General features: G+C 44.0%; 1 protein-coding gene across 3 annotated transcripts; it reads left to right on the top strand.

Moving 5' to 3' along the window:
- The first annotated feature begins 1,180 nt into the window (after window positions 1-1,180).
- On the top strand, window positions 1,181-14,774 carry IGSF1 (immunoglobulin superfamily member 1). Of its 3 annotated transcripts, none has more exons than XM_055338538.1 (19): window positions 1,181-1,250; window positions 1,393-1,419; window positions 1,831-2,112; window positions 2,464-2,751; window positions 4,653-4,937; window positions 5,180-5,473; window positions 5,935-6,213; window positions 6,560-6,680; window positions 8,583-8,653; window positions 8,749-8,781; window positions 9,163-9,453; window positions 9,720-9,998; window positions 10,499-10,786; window positions 11,703-11,990; window positions 12,664-12,951; window positions 13,146-13,433; window positions 13,538-13,816; window positions 14,201-14,324; window positions 14,479-14,774. In XM_055338538.1, exons 1-19 carry the CDS (start codon window positions 1,181-1,183, stop codon window positions 14,612-14,614), a joined length of 4,011 nt encoding a protein of 1,336 aa, XP_055194513.1. In that variant the 3' UTR covers window positions 14,615-14,774. The 3 variants fall into 3 exon arrangements, with proteins under 3 accessions (XP_055194513.1, XP_055194514.1, XP_055194515.1); XM_055338539.1 differs by having other exon boundaries at window positions 8,734-8,781; XM_055338540.1 differs by lacking the exon at window positions 1,393-1,419.
- The last annotated feature ends 9,124 nt before the right edge of the window (window positions 14,775-23,898 follow it).

The following is a 23,898-nucleotide window of genomic DNA, read 5'->3' as shown; positions in this document are numbered from 1 at the left end:
CCAGGACCTCAGACTGTGACTAGAGAGTTGGTGGAGGAGAGTTAACTTGAGTTTGTATGATGGGGATACACCTTCCTTTGGCAAAAGGATACTTTGGGTATGGTGGTAGAGAAGAGGCAGGAAAGCAGAAAGGGTCTCTCTTATGTACATGTGGTCAATAGTGGGGTTTTTTGTTTGTTTGTTTGTTTTGAAAATGAAAAGGCCTCCCTGAATTCAAGTATCTTTACCATATTTCCCTAGGGGCAACGAACAAAAAGGCTTACACATTATAGGCAGCCAATACATCAATTACACCTTATATTAATTAGCTTAAGTAGCTTGATTCTCCAGCACCTACTTGAGATGGGGGTTTTGAGCTTTGGGGGGTAAGCGATAAGAATGAGAGTAATATTTCATCTGAAGCTATCTACAGGGGGGAAGGCCTGGGTGCTATGAGATCAGAGGAGTGAGGAAAGATAAGAAAGGAGAGGTTTTTTTGTGTATTTTTTTTATTGGAGTTTGATTTGCCAACATATCGCATAACACTCAGTGCTCATCCCATCCAGTGAAAATGGGGGGTTTTAAATACTGGTTTTAAAGCATAGGCGTTGGAGTTATTATATAAATATCTGATATTTAATCTTTCGACTTCGGGCAAATTAAGTATATCCCATCTGAGCCTCCGTTTCCTTGCCAGCAAAATAGGGATGGCAGGAAAGCCTCCTTTGCTAGGTTGTTGGAGGACTCAGACAAGATGATAGATAGATGATAGATAGATAGATAGATAGATAGATAGATAGATAGATGATAGATGATAGAAGATCTTAAAAGGATGACTCTCTACACCTCCCATCTCTCTCCTCCTAAGAGCTCCCCTCTGGCCTGAATTAAGTTACCTTCTGGGCCTCTGAGATTCCAGGGATGCACAGATATTTCAACAAATCTGACATTTTAGATGTTAGCAAAGACCTTAGGTGTGAAGAGAAGTGAGTGGAGAAAATGGGCAGGTGACTGTGTCATACATTTCATGCCTCTGAGAGTGTGGAAGGTAGGGTGTCGAGTGCAGTTTAGTAATCCAAACTAAACTTTGAGGAGCAGAACAAGTTACCTGAGTAAAGACACTTCTGCTTTTAGATCTCACCACCTGCTGAGCGGCAAAGCCCTTCCAGACTTGAAGCACACATTGACCACCAGAAGCCCCATGACCCTGAACAGGCCGGGGGAGCGGGCTGCCATGCTGTGGACATTCACAGTCTTGCTCTTTTGCATTCGTGAGTACAAGGAAGGTGTGAGTGGAAGTGACCCTGTCACAGATCCTCCTATGGTTGGGCACCTTGGGGAGGAAGAAGAGAGGATTGAGGGTTGGTGGAGTCAATGTGGGGGCTCTTCTTTACCATTCTTATCTCTTTTCAGGGCTGAGTCTGGGTATGACATCAATAGGTAAGTGAGTCCTGCCACCCCTGGTACCTTCTTTCCTGGAGGTTCCAAGACATCAGCTGCCTCTGTGGCCCCGGACACAACTACCTTGAGACCACAAAGATAATTCCCAGATTGAGCTGGTTGGAGACCAGAACCTCTCACTTCATGACCTGGTTTCCCACAGAATAGTAAAAAGCTTTATCTCAGGTGGAATGGAAGCCAGACTTTCTCTGTGTTCCCTAACTCACTTGAATCCCTTGAACAAATATCCCAGGGTCCCTAACCCATCCTCTACACAAGCAGACACTCTTGTCCCCAAGGAAAGATAAAAAGCAATCTGGATCAGGGCTAATTGTAAGGGACATTGCAGGGCACATTATGGGCTGGAGAGGGTTGGACTGCTCACATCTTTGTGATCTTTGGGAATGACAGTGATGCAATCTCAACCGGAGCTGTGGATAGAGACCAACTACCCCAAGGCCCCTTGGGAGAACATCACACTTTGGTGCAAAAGCCCCTCTCGGATTTCAAGCAAGTTTCTGCTGCTGAAGGATAAGACACAGATGACCTGGATCCGCCCTTCCTCCAAGACCTTCCAAGTTTCATTCCCTATAGGTGCCCTTACTAAGTCCAATGCAGGTCTTTACAGGTGCTGCTACTGGAAGGAAACAGGCTGGTCAGAGCCCAGTAAAGTTTTAGAGTTGGAGGCACCAGGTAAGAAGACACTAATAGATAATCAGAAATAAACTCCAGCTCCTGGAATTCAGAGCACGATTTGTTTAATTAATTCATTCATTTATTTACCTCAAATGCATGAATGCATACATGCAGGCATTCCACAGTTAGTAAGTGCCTACTTTCTATGGGCAATACAGATGAGGATGCAGTCTCTGGAACAGATCTAGAGAGCAAGGTCTCAATATAGGGGAGATCCCAGATCGGGGAAGGAAGGGTGGCAAATAAGGATCATACAGGGAAGGCTCATTTAAGTAGCACTTTCCTCTCATGCTCACTGAGCAGCGCTATCCTTGCTTTACCTGAATTCCAGTTCATTCTCTCCTTCAGGCCAGCTGCCCAAGCCCATCTTCTGGATCCAGGCTGAGACCTACCCTCTTACTGGATGTAATGTTAACATACTCTGCCATGGCTGGCTGCAGGATTTGGTATTCATGCTGTTCAAAGAGGGATATGCAGAGCCTGTGGATTACCAAATCCCAACTGGGACAGTGGCCATATTCTCCATCGCCAACATGACACCTGAGAGTGAAGGGGTTTACATCTGCCGCACTCATATCCAGATGCTCCCCACTCTGTGGTCAGAGCCCAGCAACCCCCTGAAGCTGATTGTGGCAGGTGGGTGTAGCTATGGCTGTTGGGGTCTGATGATCGTTGTCCCTGGGATCATGGCTGGATGAACCAGAGTTTCTGATTTTCCTTTCCTTAGCCAGGTCCTAGGCCCTGCAAGGCCTATGAGCTAGAGTCATTTGACATTTTACTGAGATGCAAATTAGAATCACACATGCTACCAGGCAGACACGTGGAAGCCAATCACTTGGCTAGTGAGTGAGCTCAGCCAAATGTCTGGCAGGTTCAGCTCATCACAGTTTTGTTGTTCTCTACTTGTTAAATATCATGCTTTCATTCATTCATTTGACTAATATGTATTGAGCACTTACTATGTGCCAGGCACTGCCACTGCAGTCTTGTAAACTGGTTTTTACATTTTAAATACATTTTTGTTGTATTTGTGATTATTATTTTAAGTAAAGAAAATAGAATGAATTGTGCTAGCATCGGTGATGAAAATAAAAATGACAAAAAGTGATAGCTCATATTTTAGATATGGCTTTATGTAAATTACTTGAGTTCTGTATATGTAGATCTAGTAAGGCAGTGTCAAGCTCTAAACACAGTATAAGTCTCCCCAAAATGTTCAAATGCTAGACACACCCTGTAGCCCCAGTTTGTCCACCCCATGGTCTGGATGCTTTTAGACAGAATTGGCCACATTTGTTCTAGTTCCTCCTTCAGTCTAGATAGGCTTGGGAAAAGCTGTGGTGCCACAGAAGGTACCCTGGACTTAGAAGCAGTAATATTGGTTTCTAGGTCCACCACTGACACCGCCTCCCTGTGTGGTCTTAAGCAAGTCACTTCACCACTCTGCGCTTTGGTTTCCCCCATTCTAAAATGGGATAACAGTATCTATATGACCTAATGTGTAATGCCTCTCTGTACCTCAGTTTCCTGATTTGCAAAATTGGTATAATAATAATGCCTACCTCACAGGGTTGTTGTGAGGATTTGCCTAAATATATGTACAGTGCCTGGCACATAAGTTCTCAATAAATGGTAGATATTAATTTTATTAGTATAGCTTTTTATTGAGGATTGAATAACAAAGACTGTTTGAACTGTGTGTATGGATGTTTGTTGTATGAATGCCCTTCCAGGGTAGATTCCACTAACATACACTTTTGCAGTTACCTATTCACTGGTATCCCTCACTAGGCCATGAACTTTTTGTTGACAGGGACTGTGTCTTCTTTACTTGTACATCCTTAGACCTACATGATGCCTGACACATCCTAAATGCTCAATGAGCATATGACAGAGTTGATCTTTCCAATAATGGATGGGTGGATCTACCTGGGATTGCTGTGGGTAAGAAGGAATGATATGAGAGTAAGGTTTGCCCTCTATTTTGTAGTATGATCCCCTTGGGGGAACAATACATGGAAAAGAGGGTGTGGCCCCATTAACAGAGATTTCTTTGGGTCGAAGACTTATTGGCCAATCTTTCCTTACTGGCTTCTTCCAATCTTGTATTGGAAGTAGGGTCTTATGTGGGCTTAATGTGTTCAAAAGGCATGTTTATTTCTGCAGTAGTATTCATGCTTTACAAAGATGAAATCAAAATCATTTTCAGAAACTTGGATTCTTGGGTGGTTGGAAGAAGTACATTTGGCATTTCAGGAACCTAAAGATACAGGCAATTACAGATGTAGATGTTCCACTGAGACATAGCCTTATACATAGAGCTCAGTGGAGCTGATGAAGTCTGGTGAGAGGGGAGGTACCTAAGTCGACATGCCCTTGATTATCTCCTAAAGGAGGCTGATATTCAAGGAAGGGAGAGGGAATAGAGGCTAAACTTCAACTACCACTCCTTGTCTTTAGAAAAAAAAACCTAGAAAAATAGGAGACAATAGGGAAGAATTATCTTATCTCTAATTCAGAGTCTCTTCCCTTTCTAGGACTCTATCCCAAACCAACTCTGACAGCGTATCCTGGGCCCATTATGGCACCTGGAGAAAGCCTGAACCTCAGGTGTCAGGCACCAATCTACGGAATGACTTTTGCTCTAATAAGGCTTGAAGATTTGAAGAAATCCTTTTACCGCAAAAGGCCAATAAAAAATGAGGCATATTTCTTCTTCCGGGCTTTGAAAATCCATGATGCTGGACATTACCTCTGTTTTTACTATGATGGGTCATACAGGGGTTCACTCCTTAGTGATATCCTGAAAATCTGGGTGACCGGTAAGAGAGGGGAATGCCATGGGACCTATGTTAGAGGCTATGGATATACAACTCATTCTGCACCCCCCCCCCCGCCCCAGAAAAACTGATCATGCAACCAGAGCTAATAGTGGGAAAGGGAGCATAATTTGTACAACTGGGCTTAGGGTGGGATTTGCCAAGGGTGGACTGGAGGAAGAGAACCCTTCGTGGTGAGAGGGGAGTCAGAATACTAGCCCTTTATATTTTGGGTCTCATCTTAGACACTTTCCCCAAGACCTGGCTACTTGCTCAGCCCAGTCCTGTGGTCCAGATGGGTCAGAACGTGAGCCTGTGGTGTCGAGGGCCAGTGGATGGAGTGAGGCTTGCACTCTATAAGAAAGGAGAAGACAAACCACTTCAGCTTTTGGATACCACCAGCATTGATGACAACAAGTCATTCTTCCTCAACAATGTGACCTACAGTGATGCTGGCATCTATAGCTGCCACTATCTCCTCTCCTGGAAGACCTCCATCAGGATGACATCACACAACACTGTGGAACTTGTGGTTGTAGGCAAGTGCTAACAAATGTCATTTGTTTTTATCATTACAGTATTCTAAGAAGGAGCTAGCAGCCCTTTACCCTCTTGGAGTTATGAGCCAAGGAAAAATACACTAGGAAGATGGTGTAGAATTTTCTCCAAAAACTTTATGTACTTTCTCTCCTAGGACTGTTACTCAGGCCTCTCAGCATGGCCTAGCCCCATTGTGACCCCTGGAAATGTTATTTTCCTTCTGGTCAGGGGAAACTTATAGATATGAGGTCTTCCTGACAGAAGGTAGAAACCCAAGAGTCTTTAGAGCACTGAAGAGTGGGCCAAGAGGTTCTAAAGCATGGTCAAATTTTAAGACCACTGATCTAGTGGAAGTGGAAAGATAAAAAAGATCAAATAGGAAGCTGAGAAACATTTTTGGGGCCAGGAGTACTGAATTCCAGGTCACCTATTCAAATTCTTGTTTCTGTATTGGTTGCAGATAAGCCCCCCGAACCCTCCCTTTCAGCCTGGCCCAGCACCATGTTCAAGCTAGGAAAGGCCATTACCCTTCAGCACCAAGTACCTCATCCAGTACTTGAATTTTCTCTGGAATGGGAAGAAAGAGCAACATTTCAAAAATTCTTGGTAGATGGAGATTTCATCATCAGTAATGCTGAAGGAAAAGGCACAGAGACTTACAGTTGCAGCTATCACATAGAGGCAGACCCCAACATCTGGTCAGATCGCAGTGAGCCTCTGAAGCTGATGGGGCCAGCAGGTGAGAGGACAACTCTTCCTAGGGTTGCCCCTCCATGGCTTTGGTCATGCTACCCCTGGGATCCTGAAGAAGTGCCCAGAAAGCTATGGAAAGGGGAGTCAGGGATTGTAAATCAGGGCCCTTGGGTTTGGGCACACTTCCCCTGGGGTGATCTCATAATCACTCAAAGACAGTGAGCAGCATACTTTCAAAGCTCCCATTCTTCATGAAAAAGAAGGCCCCTTCTGTCACTCCTTCCTTTCACCTTCAGTAACCAGCTCCTCCTCCCTCCTCCCCGCAACCCCAAATGTGTTCACCTCCCGCCTTCTCTATCAAGGCTCCTGCTTCTCATCTTCTCTAGTCACAGGCTTTTTTACCTGGAATTACGTTCTGAATGAAGCTATCAGATTGTCCCTAATCATGCAGCTTGTTGCCTTGCTGTTGGTAGTGCTGTGGATAAGGTGGAAGTGTCGGAGACTCAGAATCAGGTAACCGTCTTATTCCAGCCCCTTGTCCTTCAATCTAGCTGAGTCCAGGCTCTCCAGATACTCAGAAATGAGTCTTACCCCCATTGACATAAGCCACAGGGCCACACTGTTTGTATTCTCCACCTTCTGGGCTTAAGAAACAAGACTTTCCCATCCCAGCTATTTTTCTTTCACCTCACAGAGAGGTCAGTACCCAAGCCAGAGGGTAGAGAAGCATAATTCTTGGAGGGAGAAGCAATCCAAACCTCATTCTCTGATTCACCTCCCCCCGCTCCTGCCCAGGAGAGTGCCCAAATCTCCCTCCCAAGCCACCCTGCCCCTCGGAGATGATTGATGTCTCTCACTGAATTTAGTTTGAACTTTTTTCTCTTGTAAGAAGCCAAGCTGTCCTGTCTCCCTGGGTGTTATCCAAATCCCATCTCAACTTTTCACCCTTACCCCTAGCTTTCAAGAGCTAGAGAGGCTTGTGGTCCCTCTTAGTCTCCATAGGAACCAGTTTCTCTACTGCTCTGGTCTCCAACCATCTGTGCAGAGCATTCTGAGAATATAATCTTAACCTGGATGGGCATCTGATGAAGCAGTAGATTGGGCCAGAGAATCAAACTGCTTCCTCTGAACCACAAAATGGCAAACCAAACAGGTTATCCAGTCCTTTCCTTTGATCCTTTGGTGTCCCTTGGCCCATCCTCCTCTCTCTCTGATCCCCTGGCCTATGCTCAGGTGATTCTGCCTGAAAACAGGAAGATAAGTGACAGGTCCTAGGTTGGTGGGGGCCTCAGCCCCTGAAGGTCTTACCTACTCCCCCAACCCTCTGCTCCTGGCTGTAGCCACCTCATCATGATCATAGGTCTTTGTGTGTCTGAGAGTATTCAATACACAATGGATGATGACTGTGATTGCATGTGTCTGTTTTCCACCAGGATCTGAGGGACAGAGTGCTTGGGTAATTAGAAGGGAGCCTCCTAAATCATCTGTAAAAACCACCATCCTTTGAGTTTTCAAAAAGTTTCAGTGGGGTGCCAGCCCTACTTGTCCTCAGAATCCATCCTGAGTCCCACACCTTAGGGTAACCTCCAAGCCAGGGGTTAGAAAAAAATGTAGCTTCAAGTGCCCCGCCTCAGCCCAGGACCACTACATCAAAAGATGAGCTCAGAAAGCAGATTTCAGAGAAAGCAGCTTGAAAAGCATGTTTTCCTGACCCAGAAGGAGGGTCAGTGTTTTCTAAGTATGAATTGCCAAATGGATTTTGGCTTAATATCATCTAATTCTACAGGACCCATAACCCAAAGCTGCTGCACATTGCTAGTCATAATCTGGGTGGGGGTAGAAAGATCCCACTCTCTGACAAGCTTAGCTCAGCACTGACAATCTTCGGGTAATTCACTGCGGCTGCCTAGGCAACCCTTCCATAACAAAGGCAGGTGAGGCAGGTCGGTCTGAGGACCAATACTGCCATAATAAAAACTGCTTCCAAACTTAAACTTGATGACAGAGAAACACCCAAGATTTTTCCCTCCACCCCCACACCCGCCACCCAGAGCTGCCGATCACTCTGAGCTCCGGGGGTTCTGAGAGCTGGAATTACAAAAGCATTTTCACATCTGACAACTCAATTCCAGCAACAGCCTAATCAGGGGCCATGGGGAGCTGACATCTGATATAGGCTGGGGAGGGGGGAGGGGGCAGGGGGCACGTGGGTCATGAAAGAGCAAGAGGTTTGTAGGTGGTGAGGCCCTCAAAAAGAAAAGTCATCGATGTCAGAAAAGATTATATCCCATTATCCTGCCCAAATCCAATCCCTATTGGGTGGTGAGTAAGCCAATGACATAAATTGCCGCCCCCTTCTCTCCGCCCTCCCCCTAACCCCAGCAGCTCCTCTCATCTCTTTTCTGGTCTCACTAGAGAAGCCTGGTTGCTGGGAACAGCTCAAGGGGTCACCATGCTCTTCATAGTCACGGCCCTTCTCTGCTGTGGTGAGTACAAAGGGGTGGGGAAGGGGCCTGGGCAGAAGGCCGGGTGAAGTCCTGTGGGGGAGGGGGCAGAGCCTTGGCAGCAATTTCTTTTGCAGGACTGTGCAATGGGGTATTGACAGAAGAGACTGGTGAGTTTTTCCTGCTCCAGACTGGGACATTCCTTCCTGGAGATCCGAAATAACTACAGAGTGTCAGTGTCAGTGGCCAGGGAGTGACTGGTTGGGAGGGAAGGACAGCCAGGAAGGGGCACTTGCTAAAACTGCTGGCAAAATTCAGCCTCCAACTCTGATTTTCTGCTTGCAAAATTTCCCCTAAGCTTCTGCACTTTTCTGAGGCTCAGCTAAGACATAAGCTTCCCCTTTCCCCAGCACCTGCAGAAGGAAAGAAACAGTTTGGGTTTGGGTTGAAAGGGGAGGTGGACATTGTGATCTGGGTAGGGGGTTCAAGGGCAAAGAAACAGGGAGGGAAGGGAGGAGGGAAGATGGCTTTATTAACTCTGCTGTTTCTAGAAATAATCATGCCAACCCCTAAGCCTGAGCTGTGGGCAGAGACCAACTTCCCTCTTGCCCCGTGGAAGAACTTAACCCTCTGGTGCAGAAGCCCTTCTGGCTCAACTAAGGAGTTTGTGTTGCTGAAGGACGGGACTGGGTGGATTGCAACTCGCCCGGCCTCCGAGCAGGTCCGGGCTGCCTTTCCCCTTGGCGCCCTAACCCAGAGCCACACCGGGAGTTACCACTGCCATTCATGGGAGGAGATGGCTGTGTCGGAGCCCAGTGAGGCACTTGAGCTGGTGGGGACAGGTAAGAAAAGGCAGAGGTTCCTCCCGGGGTGACATTCAGTGCCCTGTGATTCCAACACTGTTCCTAAGGGTAGGGAATGCACAGAGCCCAGAGCTCAAGGGGCTTGTGCAGCAAGGAGAGGAGGAGCCCTGAAATGGGGGAGGGGGAAGAGAGTGAAAAGGGCCAGTCCAGGATGGATTTCTTTTTTTGCTGACAAAGTGACTCCAAGTGTCCCATCTGGGCACCTCCAAACTTCGACCTCCTTTTTCACCCCATTTGTTTTCCAGACATCCTCCCCAAACCTGTCATTTCTGCTTCCCCCCCAATTCGGGGCCAGAAACTGCAAATCCGGTGCAAAGGATGGCTGGCAGGCATGGAGTTCGTTCTGTATAAGGAGGGAGTGCAGGAACCTGTCCAGCAACTTCATGCCGTTGGGAGAGAAGCCTTCTTTACAATCCAAAGAATGGAGGATAAAGACGAAGGCAATTATAGCTGCCGTACTCATACTGAAAAGCGCCCCTTCAAGTGGTCTGAGCCCAGTGAGCCCATGGAGCTTGTCATAAAAGGTAGAGCTGAAAAGGGTGTATGAGGGAGGAGGGGGAAGGCAAAGCTCTGGGTCAGACACTCCTCTCCCCACAGCAAACTTTGCTGCTGGTCCTAGGAGCCTGTGTCCAATCTTAGAGCCAGGCAGGCGTGGCGCTGGGTGTGCCAGGGCCTCTGGCTGCACGATATTAATAGCCATAATCGTTATTAATAGCTGGGGTTTGTGGAGGGTGATTTAATTTTTCTAATTATTTTCATATCAATTATCTCATTTAGATATAGGCCAAATATTCCAGGGAGGCAGAGCAGGTACCATTTCCCCTTCTTGCCCAAATGGGCAAACTGAGCTGCAGGGGACCAGCAGAGCCCTAATGACAGTTCGCTCTTTTAGCTAGCCTCCATTGCCTGCCCTGATGGCTATAGAAAACAAAGCAGCTTCCAGGAACCATTATTTGCTATATTAGCTATCTTTCTTTTTTCTCTTAATTTGGATTTGTGTTGTGTTTTGTTTTTTGCCTTCTAGAAATGTACCCCAAGCCCTTTTTCAAGACATGGGCCAGCCCTGTGGTCACTCCTGGTGCCCGAGTGACTTTCAATTGCTCCACTCCCCAGCAGCACATGAGCTTTATTCTTTACAAAGATGGAAGTGAAATAGCATCCAGTGACAGGTCTTGGGCAAGTCCAGGGGCCAGTGCGGCTCACTTTCTGATCATTTCAGTGGGCACTGGTGATGGAGGGAATTATAGCTGCCGCTATTATGACTTCGCTATCTGGTCTGAGCCCAGCGACCCTGTGGAGCTCGTGGTGACAGGTCAGGAGTGGGGAAACACAGATGGAGGCAGAAGTGACTCTGGAATGGTGGGTGGAAGGGCTGTCAGAGGGAGAGGAAACATGCTCCTTCTAAAAGTCACCAGAATAGAGCACAGGACTCTTGATCTCAGGGTCATGAGTTCAAGCCCCATGTTGGGTATGGAGCCTATTCAAACAAACAAACAAACAAACAAACAAACAAACAAACAAAGAAATAAAACTAAAAGTCACCAAGAAAGTGCTTAGGAACGTGACTGGTACATGGTAAACAGTTCATGAAAGGCAGCAGATTCTATTATTATTAATACATGGAGAAGAGACAAAGGAGAGGGGAGAGGCAAGTAATTCACTTCTAGGAGAAGAAATGAGGCAGATGAGGGTGTCCAATCTCCAGTGCCAAGCTCACATTGCCCTATTTCTGAAATCTTTTTGTGACTTGGCCTTGAGCTTTAGGCTCAATGTTCACTTTTTCTTTAGCTGGGCTGTCAGAGATTGGCAGGCTGGATGGCCCTCAGAGAAAGGGCAAAGACCTTGAAATGACAGCTGCATATTATGCAGCCATTACAAATGATAGTTTTCAAAGGCTGATTAACGTCATAGGAAAATGTTTACTATATAAAGTTAAGTGAAAAATATTAAATTACACAATTTTGCATACAGTTGGACCCCAGTTATGCAAATAGTTACAGCTACAATAACATGGAAACATAGAGAAAAAAATGAAAAAGAAATATAGAAGCGTGTATAAAGAGTGGTTATCTTTGAATGGTAGAATTGTATTTTCTTAGGTTTTTTTTTCTACATTTTCTAACTTGTTACAATAAACACATATTGTTTCTTACAATAACACTAAAAGAAAACAATCTGCATAAAGTGAGGAGCAGGCGTCTCTCAGGTTGTGGTCTGTTGAATTTCAGAATTCTACCCCAAACCTACTCTTCTGGCACACCCGGGTCCTGTGGTGCTTCCTGGAAAGAATGTGACCCTGCGCTGCCAAGGGGCTTTCCAAGGCATGAGGTTTGCCCTCTTGCAGGAGGGAACCCAGGTTCCCTTACAGTTCCAGAGCACCTCCCGGAATTCAGCTGACTTCCTCCTCCACACTGTTAGAGCAGAGGACTCTGGGAACTACAGTTGTGTTTACTACGAGACAACCATGTCAAATAGGGGATCACATCTCAGCAAACCCATTATGATCTGGGTGACTGGTAAGAACAGACAAGATATATTTAAGAAACAAAACAGACGAACATATGGGAAAAAAAGAGGAGGAAGCAAACCATAAGAGCATCTTAATGATAAAAAGCAAACTGAGGGTTGATGGAGAGAGGTGGATGGAGGTGGGCTAAATGGGTGATGGGTATTAAAGAAGGCACTTCTTATGATAAGCACTTATGATGTAAGTGATGAATCATAAATTCTGCCCCTCAAACCAATATTACACTATGTTAACTAACTACAATTTATTTTTTTTTTATTTATTTTATGATAGTCACAGAGAGAGAGAGAGAGAGAGAGAGAGGCAGAGACACAGGCAGAGGGAAAAGCAGGCTCCATGCACTGGGAGCCCGATATGGGATTCAATCCCGGGTCTCCAGGATCGCGCCCTGGGCCAAAGGCAGGCGCCAAACCGCTACACCACTCAGGGATCCCCTAACTACAATTTAAATAAAAAAAATTGAGAAAGAAAAAATAATGAGATAAAAAAAAAGAACAGACAAGATATGAGACTGAGATAGAAACAACTCGAGTAGGGATTAGGGAGGGTAGAAGGCTAGGCCAGACCATGGAAGGGAACTATTGTATCCAGAAGGAGAAAGATGAAGGGTTAACACAGCAAGTGATAAGTTTCCATACTCTACATCTTTGGTCTCTTTCTAGACACATTTCCCAAGCCATGGTTGTTTGCTGAGCCCAGTTCTGTGGTTCCTATGGGGCAGAATGTTACTCTCTGGTGCCGGGGGCCAGTCCATGGAGTAGGATACATTCTGCACAAAGAAAGAGAAGCCACTTCAGTGCAGCTCTGGGGATCCACCAGTCATGATGGGGCATTCCCTATCACCAATATATCTGGTGCTAACATAGGGCGTTACAGCTGCTGCTACCACCCTGACTGGACCAGCCCTATCAAGATACAGCCTAGCAACACTCTGGAACTCATAGTCACAGGTAAGGGGAAGGTGCTCTGGGGCAAGCATGGGAACTTAGAGAGGAGAGAATGGACTGCAAGAGGGTTCATTGAAATAATTTTTGAAGAGCTCAAGGAGAGGTAAGCAGTAGTCTTTCCTCTTTATTGAACAGACTCCAGGGGTGGCACACTGGAACATGGCCTCTCTCTCTGACCAGGAGTTAATTTCTTCTAGGTTTGCTCCCCAAACCCAGCCTCTTAGCCCATCCAGGTCCTATTGTGGCCCCTGGAGAAAATATGACTTTTCAATGCCAAGGGGAACTACCAGACTCAACATTTGTCCTGTTGAAGGAAGGCACTCAACAGCCTTTGGAACAACAGAGCCCAAGTGGGTACAGGGCTGACTTCTGGATGCCAGCAGTGAGAAGTGACGATTCTGGGATCTATAGCTGTGTTTATTATTTGGACTCTGCTCCCTTTGCGGCTTCTAATCACAGTGACTTCCTGGAGATCTGGGTGACTGGTAAGGGCCTGCAGACCTCAGTAATAGTCTAGTGAAGTAATTAGTCCCAAAAGGGTTCAGGGCCACTTCTTCTAACACTGGTTGGTTGTCCTGGTTGGTTGCAGATAAGCCCCCTAAGCCCTCGCTGTCAGCCTGGCCCAGCACCATGTTCAAGCTAGGCAAGGACATCACCCTTCAGTGCCGTGGCCCCCTGCCAGGTGTTGAATTTGTCCTGGAACATGATGGAGAAGAAGCACCTCAGCAGTTCTCAGAGGATGGGGACTTCATCATCAACAATGTAGAAGGAAAAGGCATTGGCAACTACAGCTGCAGCTACCGCCTCCAGGCCTATCCTGATATCTGGTCAGAGCCTAGTGATGCCCTGGAACTGGTGGGGGCAGCAGGTGAGAGGATAATCCCTCCATGGTCCTGGCATAACCTGCCTGGGGTACCAGAGACAGTCCAGATAGAGATCACCCAAAGATGGAGGTGGGAGAGTTTGGAGTCAGAGACTTCAAGTGTGGTCATCTTTCTCCTAGGGATGGTGAGGAGGTGGACCTCAGATCCACCCACAAATAGTAAGCAGGGTACTTTCAAGGCCTCTTCCACCTTCAAAAGGAGGTCAGGTTCTGCCTTAGCATAAGTGCTGGCTCTAACATTCTCTGCATTCTCAACATGGCTCCCAAGTGAACACTGGAGGAGGCCAGATGAGGGGGCAACAAGAGATCAGGGGGAATGTACATGTGCTAACCTCCATGGCTTTGGTTTCTGCTCTTTTGTCATTACAGGGCCTGCTGCCCAGGAGTGCACCGTGGGGAACATTGTCCGAAGTAGTCTGATTGTGGTGGTAGTTGTAGCTTTGGGGGTAGTGCTAGCCATAGAATGGAAGAAGTGGCCTCGACTCCGAACCAGGTAAATGCCTCATGTCAGCCTCCTTCTATAAACCCAGGGCTGGTAGAAAAACAATAGTCTTAATGTTCCTCGAGTATCTGAGCCCCATAACAAACCTGTTTTCAGGTTGATACTTTTAGATCCTCCCTTAGTCATATCTTTTTTCTCCACACAGGGACTCAGAGACAGATGGAAGAGACCAGACCATAGCCCTTGAAGAGTGTAACCAAGAAGGAGAACCAGCCACCAACACCAGCTCTCCCTCCTCCGTCTCTCAGGGAACCTCAGTGGAACTGCCAGTCCCAGTATAATAATCTCCTCCTTTACAAGAGCTTTCTTCTCTCTTTTATCCTCAGAGATCTGCAAATCAGACTGGTTATACTGGGAGTCAACCTCATCTACTGTTCATTGGCCACTAATCACCTGAGCTGGGTCAAGGGGATTCTGGGATTTGAGAGCTCTACCAGGGTGAGATGTTTCCTGAAGAGAGATTCCCCACCCCTGTAACTCCTCACTGTACTGATTTACTGGTGCATGAAATTCTATTAAATATGTATTCTTCAATAAAAAGAGTATTCACTATTTAACTGCAAAAAACTATGGCAGTGGTTTTTCCATGGGTTTGTTGTCCACTTATAGTTTAGAAATGGTATACTGGAGCTGACCATCATAGCAGAATAAGAGCATGGGGCTGCTAGCACAAAGGAAGGTGCTTAAAGATGGGGTAGGGAAGGCTCCAAAAGAGTACTTCCCAATTTGGTTTGAGACATGGTCACTGAGTAGGATGTCCTTTTGTTCTTCCATCTTGCTATTGAGTGGATGGATGGATGGATAAATGGCAATGTTCCCTTCAAGTTCAGCCCAAAGAGGCTAAACATTGAAAGTATATCCCTTTTACCATGTTACTTCCACAGCATACCTGCTTTTAAACACTAGGATTAGCCCTCTGCAGAACCTTGAAATTGTTGAAGTGTGTTTATGGCCCTTACCTAACAATCTTAGTATATGTGCTGCCGAAGCGAGCACCTTACCTAACAATCATGGAGTGTACATTAATTCACCCATACGTGTAAGTGATTGATAAATGCTGAATACTTTGCCATTCCCTGAAGAGAGTTTTGTTTTCCTAAAGGAATGGGTCTCTGGTAGTGGGATCTCAGAGAGTGAGTAAGCAAGTGAAGCTGGGAGCAGGTGATTCCTGGTGTCTCCTCCCAGGACTCTAAATAGAGACCAGCTTGCATGCTGAACCCATGACCTTCCCTGGATCAGCATACCATTTGCTCTATGGGTAGGAATTCAGTACATATTATGGGGATTGGATTAGGGAAGGGGGCTTACCTAGTTCCTTGAACCTGTTCAAGACCTCAGAAGAATTGACCTACAGGTCCTAGAGGAGGTCATGATTCCTCAAACCTGGCCCTGAAGTTCCTTACCTCCCAACACTGTTTAATTCTAAGCTAACACTGTTCAGTAGAGCAATACATGAGGGTGCTGCACACAGTAAGTTGTTTATCCCAGACCACAATAAAATTTAGAATTTTATTGTAAAATAAAATTTTACATTAAGGAGCTTATTTACCCAGCAACTTAATGGAAAAAAAATGCATCCCATTTCCCTTAATCCTTACAGAATGAAACACTGAATACTATAAACTAATTTGTATTAAGCTCTTTGGAATGTAGAAGTACAAAGTCTCACTCTGATTTCCATTTGATGAGATGCTATTAGTGGCTTATACTAATTTCTTATAGTGTTTCTAAAAATTGCATTTCAAAAATGCTTTTACATTTGAATTTAGCAAAACCTAATTGTTGCTTTCTGCTGATCACTACTCTCAGCCTTCAAACTCCTAATCCCCAACCCTCAATCAAGCTGTACATTTTGAACACTAAAGGGTGGCTTGTTGTTGGTCCTTGGTTTTAGGATAGAAGTTCTTTGCTCAGGTCTGATTTTGTTTTGCAAATCATCAGGTGTTCCAAAGTGTATTGTCAAGGCTAGTGGCAGGGCTATGCAAGTTAGCAAGTGATTACTTGATTACTTTAGCTGTTAACCAAGTGAAAGAAAAATAAAAGAAAAGAGCAGAGGGCCAAGGTCTGAAATCTGGAGAAGCCTCTGAGTTAGAAGAGCAGGAAGAAGATGAGGCAAAAATGACAGAATAAGTCTTGTGAAATCCAGACATTGAATCTGAGATCTCCTATATCATAAAGATTTAAACACAGGTAGGTGCTCATGGAATCAGATAAAATTTTGTTAAACCTTTCAATGAGAAACAAATAGTGAGAAATATTGTGACACTGGACTGTTAGTTGGTTTTCTAAAAACACTCACATATACCATTCTTTCACTTAGAGAACCAAGTTCTACATGTTTTAGAAGGGAAAAAATAGTTGTCAATTAACTGTGAAATACTTAAAGACAAAGAGTGGCATTGGGATTTAACTTTCCTACTCGCTGTCAGAGCTATCTCAATGAATTAAATATCTATTTATAATGCAGAAGTCGTCACAAACTATCCAATGAATTAAATATCTATTTATAATGCAACCTTAGCTTGTTGCTGACAATGCTCCACATGGCACTTTTTTCAACCTGGTTGCCATGGGAATCAGTCCCTTTACCCCTGGCTGGCCTCTAATCATCAGCCTAGCATTGAGTAATTTCTGGGAAATGGAATTTCAGTTAGGGTGGAATGGACATTTAGGAGAAGAACTTCTCTCTGGGACTCTAGTAACACAGGCCAAAGATTCTCTACCCATGTTTTTTAAAAATGTAAATTACTCCTGATCCTTGAGCTCGCACACCTTTGGCCCTAGCATCTCACAGCTACAAATATTGTCAAGGTGGTATGGTCCAATCCCCAACCCAGTACACAATCTCCTTCACAACAGAGCATACAGGTAGGTACACAGCCTCTTTCTGTACACCTCCAGGGATGGGGAATCCACTTCATGACACAACCTGAGAATTTCAAATTGTTTGATTGATCCCATGTCTGCCTGTATATATTCCATTTGTATTCATTGGCTGTAGTTCTGTCTCAAGTAGCAACCCAGATGGAGGCTACTTCTTACACATAAGAGTTTTACAACATCAAGAAGATACTGTTGTCTTCCCTGAGTCCAGAATATCTCACTTGTGGTGCTTCCAGGGTTAGGCCAACATTCATTTGCAAATGTATCTCTATGTAGTTAACTCAGTTACTGAGACTTCAGAGAGGACAGTATTCATGGCCACCCAACTCCTGCCAGGTTCATAGTATATTTTATAGGTTTTTAAAAAATATTTTTACATATTTTATATATCTACTATTGTATAGAATAATATACTATAGAATATTAAACAATGATAAATCATGTCATGAAAAATAAAGCAAAGAAAGGAAATACAAAAGTGTGTGTCCAGTGGGGGAAATTGTTGCAATTTAAAAAGGGTAGCTTAAATTGCACTACTGGGAATTTACCCCAAAGATACAGATGCAGTGAAACAGCAGGACACCTGCACCCCAATGTTTATAGCAGCAATGTCCACAATAGCCAAACTGTGAAAGGAGACTTGGTGTCCATCGAAAGATGAATGGATAAAGAAGATGTGGTCTATGTATACAATGGAATATTACTCAGCCATTAGAAATGATAAATACCCACCATTTGCTTCGATGTGGATGGAACTAGAGGGTGTTATGCTGAGTGAAGTAAGTCAATTGGAGAAGGACAATCATTATGTAGTTTCACTCATACAGGGAATATAAAAAATAGTGAAAGGGATTATAGTGGAAAGGAGAGAAAATGAGTGGGAAAAATCAGAGAGGGTGACAAAACATGAGAAACTTCTAATGCTGGGAAACAAGGGGTAGTGGAAGGGGAGGTAGACTGGGGGGATGGGGTGACTGGGTGATGGGCACTAAGGGTGGCACTTGACGGGATGAGCACTGGGTGTTGTTATATATGTTGGCAAATCGAACTCCAATAAAAAATATACAAAAGAATTTTAAAAACAAAAAAATAAAAAAATTAAAAGGGTAGCTGAGAATATCACACCAAGAAGATAACATTTGACTTACTGTTTGAAGGGCATGTGGAATAAGGCACAGATATCTAGGTAAAGCGGGTTCTTGTCAGGAAGAGAAGTAAATGCAACAGCCCTGATATAGGAGAATCCCTGGCTGGCTGGAGGAACTGTGACTAGATTCTAGTGGCTGAAGCCGAGCAAGGGGGAGAGCAGGAGATAAGGTCAGAGAGGTGGTGGGAGCTGGGCCAAGCAAGACATTTGTAGGTCTCTGTAAGGACTTTGACTCACACCATGAATAAAAAAGGAAGTCACTGAAGTGACATTAGACTTACATTTGCAAAGGACTGTCTAGTTTTCTACATGAAAAGTAGACTGAGGGGAGAAGGTGGAAGCAGAGAGATCTGCTAGAGGCTATTGCAATAATTAGGCAAGAGAGGCTGGGTTAGGTCAGCACAGTAGCAGAGAGGTGATGAGAAATGATTGGATTATTGATATAATCTAAGAAAAGAGTCAACAGAATTTGCTGACAGATTGGATGTGGGGTGTGTTCTGTAAACATTTTCATTAGAAGAAAGAACTGTTTCAAATATTGCCTTAGTGTTTCCCTCCCTGGGTTATTCTAATCTCATCCTCAAGAAGGAGTTTTCCAATGCCTCCCAAACTGGGTTGCCACTTCTGGACAGTTTGTCAATGAATTTATCGTTGTCTATCCAGAAACGTGAACAAAATGCAGTCCTGTACATCTGAAGTGACCTGACGGGCACAGAGCACACAGGACAGTGAAAAGATCATTTTCTGGGATCTCAACTTACCATTTCTATTAATACCGTCTAAAAATTACATTAGTCCTAGGGTGGTCAGATCACTCTGTCGGCTCATAAGAAACCTATGGTCAACTAAAACCCACAACTCTTTTTCATACAAGCTCTTGCCAGTTCAATCCTTTCTTATTCTTCACTTGTGCAAGTGATATGTTATTTTGCAGCTGAGTTTTGAACTCAGATACAAGACTTGACATTTATTCCTGTTACATTTCATCATACAGGCCTCAGCTTACAGATGTCATATATTGCCACTTAATGAGCCTCCTTCAATATGCCACACATATACCCACTACCTACCTCATTTACTCCTAACAACAATTCTGTGTAGCCCCATGTTATTATTATCCCCATTTTACATGAGGAAACAGAGAGTTGAACAGGTTATTTTTTAAATATTTTATTTATTTATGAGAGAGACAGAGACAGAGACAGAGAGACAGAGACACAGGCAGAGGGAGAAGCAGGCAGAGGGAGAAGCAGGCCCCATGCAGTGAGCCTGACGTGTGACTCGATCCCGGGTCTCCAGGATCAGGCCCTGGGCCAAAGGCGGCGCTAAACACTGAGGCACCCGGGCTGCCCTTGAACAGGTTATGTAACATGCCCAAGGCCACCCAGCTCATAGCCAAGGGCAGAGCTGGAATTAGAATCCAATTTTGCCTGTTTCCAAAGCCAGATTCTCCTATGCTAAATCTTGGATAGCACAGTATATGGAACATAGTAGGTACACAATAAATACTCACTGAATTGGCCACCTTCACTCCGTACTTTTTATTTATGTTATTGAACTGACACTCATATTCATTTGGTATTTGTTGAGCTCTGTTCTAGAGCTTTATATTTAATAATCACCTTAATCTTTACATAAATCTATGATATAGGTACTATCATTATTCACATTTTCTACAAAGAAGGAAACAGAGCCACACAGAAATTAAGCAACCTGTCTAGGTGACACAGTCAACAAGTGTTGGGAATGGGCTTTGGACCCAGGCAGTCTGGCTCCAGGGATGACTTTGGTGAGAAAATCCCTTGTTATTTCAGAAAGCCATCTTTGGCACATGTTAAAGGCCTCAGGATGATTCATATGACATCATAGCCTAGCAAAATGTATCTCAGAGGCTAGGGTTCATTTTGAGCTTGAGACAAATCCTATAAATGGTGGCATGTCATAAGAAACTTTTCAAAACTAGTCAAAGTTTTCTTATTTTGCAGGATCGTTACCCAGTTGTCCCATTTTAACCCAGCAGTCAACCCTGGGGAGTCCATCAATTGCTGTCCCAGAGACACCTGGGTGGCTCAGCCGTTTAGTGTCTGCCTTTGGCTCAGAGCATGATCCTGGAGCCCCAGAATCAAGTCCTATATCAGGCTCCCTGCATGGAGCCTGCTTCTCCCTGTGCCTATGTCTCTGTCCTCCCCCCCCCCGTGTCTCTCATGAATAGATAAAATCTTTTTAATAATTGCTGTCCCAAAGTTAGACCTCATGATATACATCTGGGCATAGTGAAAGAATCCTAGACTTGAAGAATATTTGAATTGGCAAGGCCATCAGAGATGATATAATGTACAAACTTTCTACAACATAACAAACAAGTAGCTGGCCAACCTCTGTTTGAACCTTTCTAGAAGAGTGGTGTGGGAGTGGGTGGACTAGACTTACTGCCTATAAGCAGCGGTTGTCCCTTCAATTCAGGTAACTGCAATGGTGAGAAAATTATTTTAATGATCTGAAAGCTGCCTTCTTTCAGCTTTTGTACCAGTTGGCCCACAGAAAATGTTTAACACAAAATTCATCATTCAGTCTTTGCTTTTCCAAGTAAAACATCCTTATTTTCTTCTAACACTGCAACCAGAGTAAAACAATGTCTTAGAGATGCTCTGACCAAGTTTAAATACAAAGAGGTCACCTCCAATGTGATGGACACGCTACATCAATTAATATAGCTCTGAAATCTCAATAGCATATATAGCACGTATAGCAATCACATAACACTATGGGCTTATATGAAGCTTGAAGCAACTGAAACTCCTATTTGTTATTTATTTATTTTTTTATTAATCTCTGCACCCAACGTGGGGCTCAAACTCACAACCCTGCATCAAGAATCACATGCTGGGGATCCCTGGGTGGTGCAGCGGTTTGGCGCCTGCCTTTGGCCCAGGGCGCGATCCTGGAGACCCGGGATCGAGTCCCACGTCGGGCTCCTGGTGCATGGAGCCTGCTTCTCCCTCTGCCTGTGTCTCTGCCTCTCTCTCTCTCTCTCTCTCTCTCTCTCTCTGACTATCATAAATAAATAAAAATTAAAAAAAAATTTAAAAAAATCCCTTTAAAAAAAAAAAAGAATCACATGCTGTACTGATTGAGTCAGCTAGGCACCCTTCCCATGCTTTTTAGAGAAGTATTTCACTAAAAAAGTATTTCACTTGCCTTCACTCTGAGTTTATGTAGTTAATTTTAGAGCTGTAACCTACAATTTCATATTTGTCCCAACCACAGAGTAAGAGGTTGTTTTGTTTTGTTTTTTGGTTGTTTGGCTTCATAGCTATTTGTCCCCTTGGCAAATCACTGAATCTGTCAACCTCAGTTTTCATATCTGTAAAATGGAGATAATCACTATTCTAATTTTGCAGGGTTGTGGTGAGGATGAAACAAGCAACATATGTGAAAGTGCTCTGTAATTAGAAAAGTATCATGCCGCTATAAGGCCTAATGATGATAATGAGGATTCTTATTTTCTATTGTACAATGTACACAGATATCCCCCCCAAACTTGGCCTTAACCTCAGATTTGGTCAATGTCTTAGCTTTATCTTCATTAAAATTGAAAGTACATGCCTTTCTGGGTTTGCAGAATTTATTAAATGTGTACATTTTGTATATGATCATCTAACAAGTTAAACGTTCAACTGTCCATACTATCAGCCTACCCCATTTTTCTACCCTGTCTGAAAGAACATCAGAGAAGTGTTTGTCAAGATCCTTGCTGAAGCCCAGGTAAATGATTTTTGCAGCTTCCTCTTGTAAGCCCATCCAAAAGGAAATGAGCTTAGTCTGGCATGACTTGCTCTTAATGAACCCATGCTGGTTCTTCATGATTAGTAAGTCCCATTTCCAAGGGCTCAGAAATCATCTTCTTAATAATCCATTCTAGAAGTTTGCTGGAGATCGACGTCAAATTCACCAGGCTTTTTGCCATTTGTAGATTCTCCTTACTTTGTAGAGGGGAAAAATTATTCTTTTATTTAGTCTTTTGGCGCCTCTCTCCTTATCCACAAGTCTTTGGAGACTACCAACAGAGATATTCAAACTTATAAGACAGATAATAAAGAAACAATGTGGGGATCCCTGGGTGGCGCAGCGGTTTGGCGCCTGCCTTTGGCCCAGGGCGCAATCCTGGAGACCCGGGATCGAGTCCCACATCGGGCTTCCGGTGCATGGAGCCTGCTTCTCCCTCTGCCTGTGTCTCTGACTCTCTCTCTCTCTGTATGACTATTGTAAATAAATAAAAAAAATAAAGAAACAATGCTAGATCCTAAGCCGTCGTTCACTTTTCCTCATTTTTTTGAAGTGAGAGAATTCAATTTGGTTAGATGATATAGACACACCCTCTACAATTGAGGTTATAGAGTTTATATGCCTTATTTTGGAAAGCCCAGAATGTCAATGGCAGATTGGTTAACAATGCAAAAGTGTCCTTTCCAGGGGATGCTTTACAAGAGCTCACACTTCTAGAGCAGTGCTTCTTAAACTTGAATGGGCACATGAATCACCAGTGGATCCTGTTAAAAAGAAGATTTTTGATTCTCAGTAGATCTGGGGCAGAGTTTGAATTTAGGCATAACTCCCAGGTGAGGTCCATGTTGTGGGTACACAGATTATACTTTGAATAGCAAGGCTCTAGATTAATCATTCTAGACCTTGGCTACACACTAGAATCACCTTAAGCGCTTTTAAAAACTTCCATGACCAAACTGCTCCCCACATTAACTAAAGCAGAATCTCTGGGGTTGGAACCTAGGAATGGGTATTCCTGAAGCTCTTCGGGTTATTCCAATGCACATCCAAAGCTGAGAGCACTCTTCTAAAACTAGTTATCTTTAATCTTTTGGCCAGTAGTCTTCAGGAGGACTCAAACTTTATCCCTTGATTCAGGCAACTGCAGGACCTACCTATTATAAGCCCATGCATAAAGACACTCCTTTTTAGTAAAATGTTGTTAACCAAGAGTATTGGAAGTGTTGTAAGAGACTATATTCCAATGTTGGTAATTTTAGGGTTACTTTGCTTTCCTTGCTGCCTACTACCATAATTGAGGGGTCAGTAGGGTGACATGTGAGGGAGGAAGGTTAAGTTAGAAATAGTTTTGTAGCAATAAAAACTCATGTTTCCCCAGTGGGTTGTTTTATATAACACTACCACTTGGACAACAATTTAGAAAGTACCATAGAAATGAACAGGTTTTGGTTTGGCTTGGACCTCCACAGAAAACTCCACTTACAGTAAACAACTCTCTTTTGATCAGAGTGAATACACACATAAAACAGAATATGCTTATTTGTTAAACAATCTCTGTCTTTATTGATAGCTAGTTAATGACAGCAGAGGCAGGCTAGCCCAGGCAACTAAAAGAATTTGAGATACATTAAATTAAACCATAAAACTCAAAGACAAGTCATTTAAAGGTATAGTATCTTCCATGAAGATTCTTCAACATAAAGGTTAAGGATCAACACCAAAGAAAAAAAAATGTAGCAGAGAGCAGGC

This window comes from Nyctereutes procyonoides, unplaced genomic scaffold, assembly GCF_905146905.1.
Source record: "Nyctereutes procyonoides isolate TBG_1078 unplaced genomic scaffold, NYPRO_anot_genome, whole genome shotgun sequence".
In the NCBI taxonomy this organism is placed as follows: domain Eukaryota; kingdom Metazoa; phylum Chordata; class Mammalia; order Carnivora; family Canidae; genus Nyctereutes; species Nyctereutes procyonoides.
The sequence above is the reverse complement of the archived record's forward strand: the minus strand, read 5'-3'. Positions and strand labels throughout refer to the sequence as shown.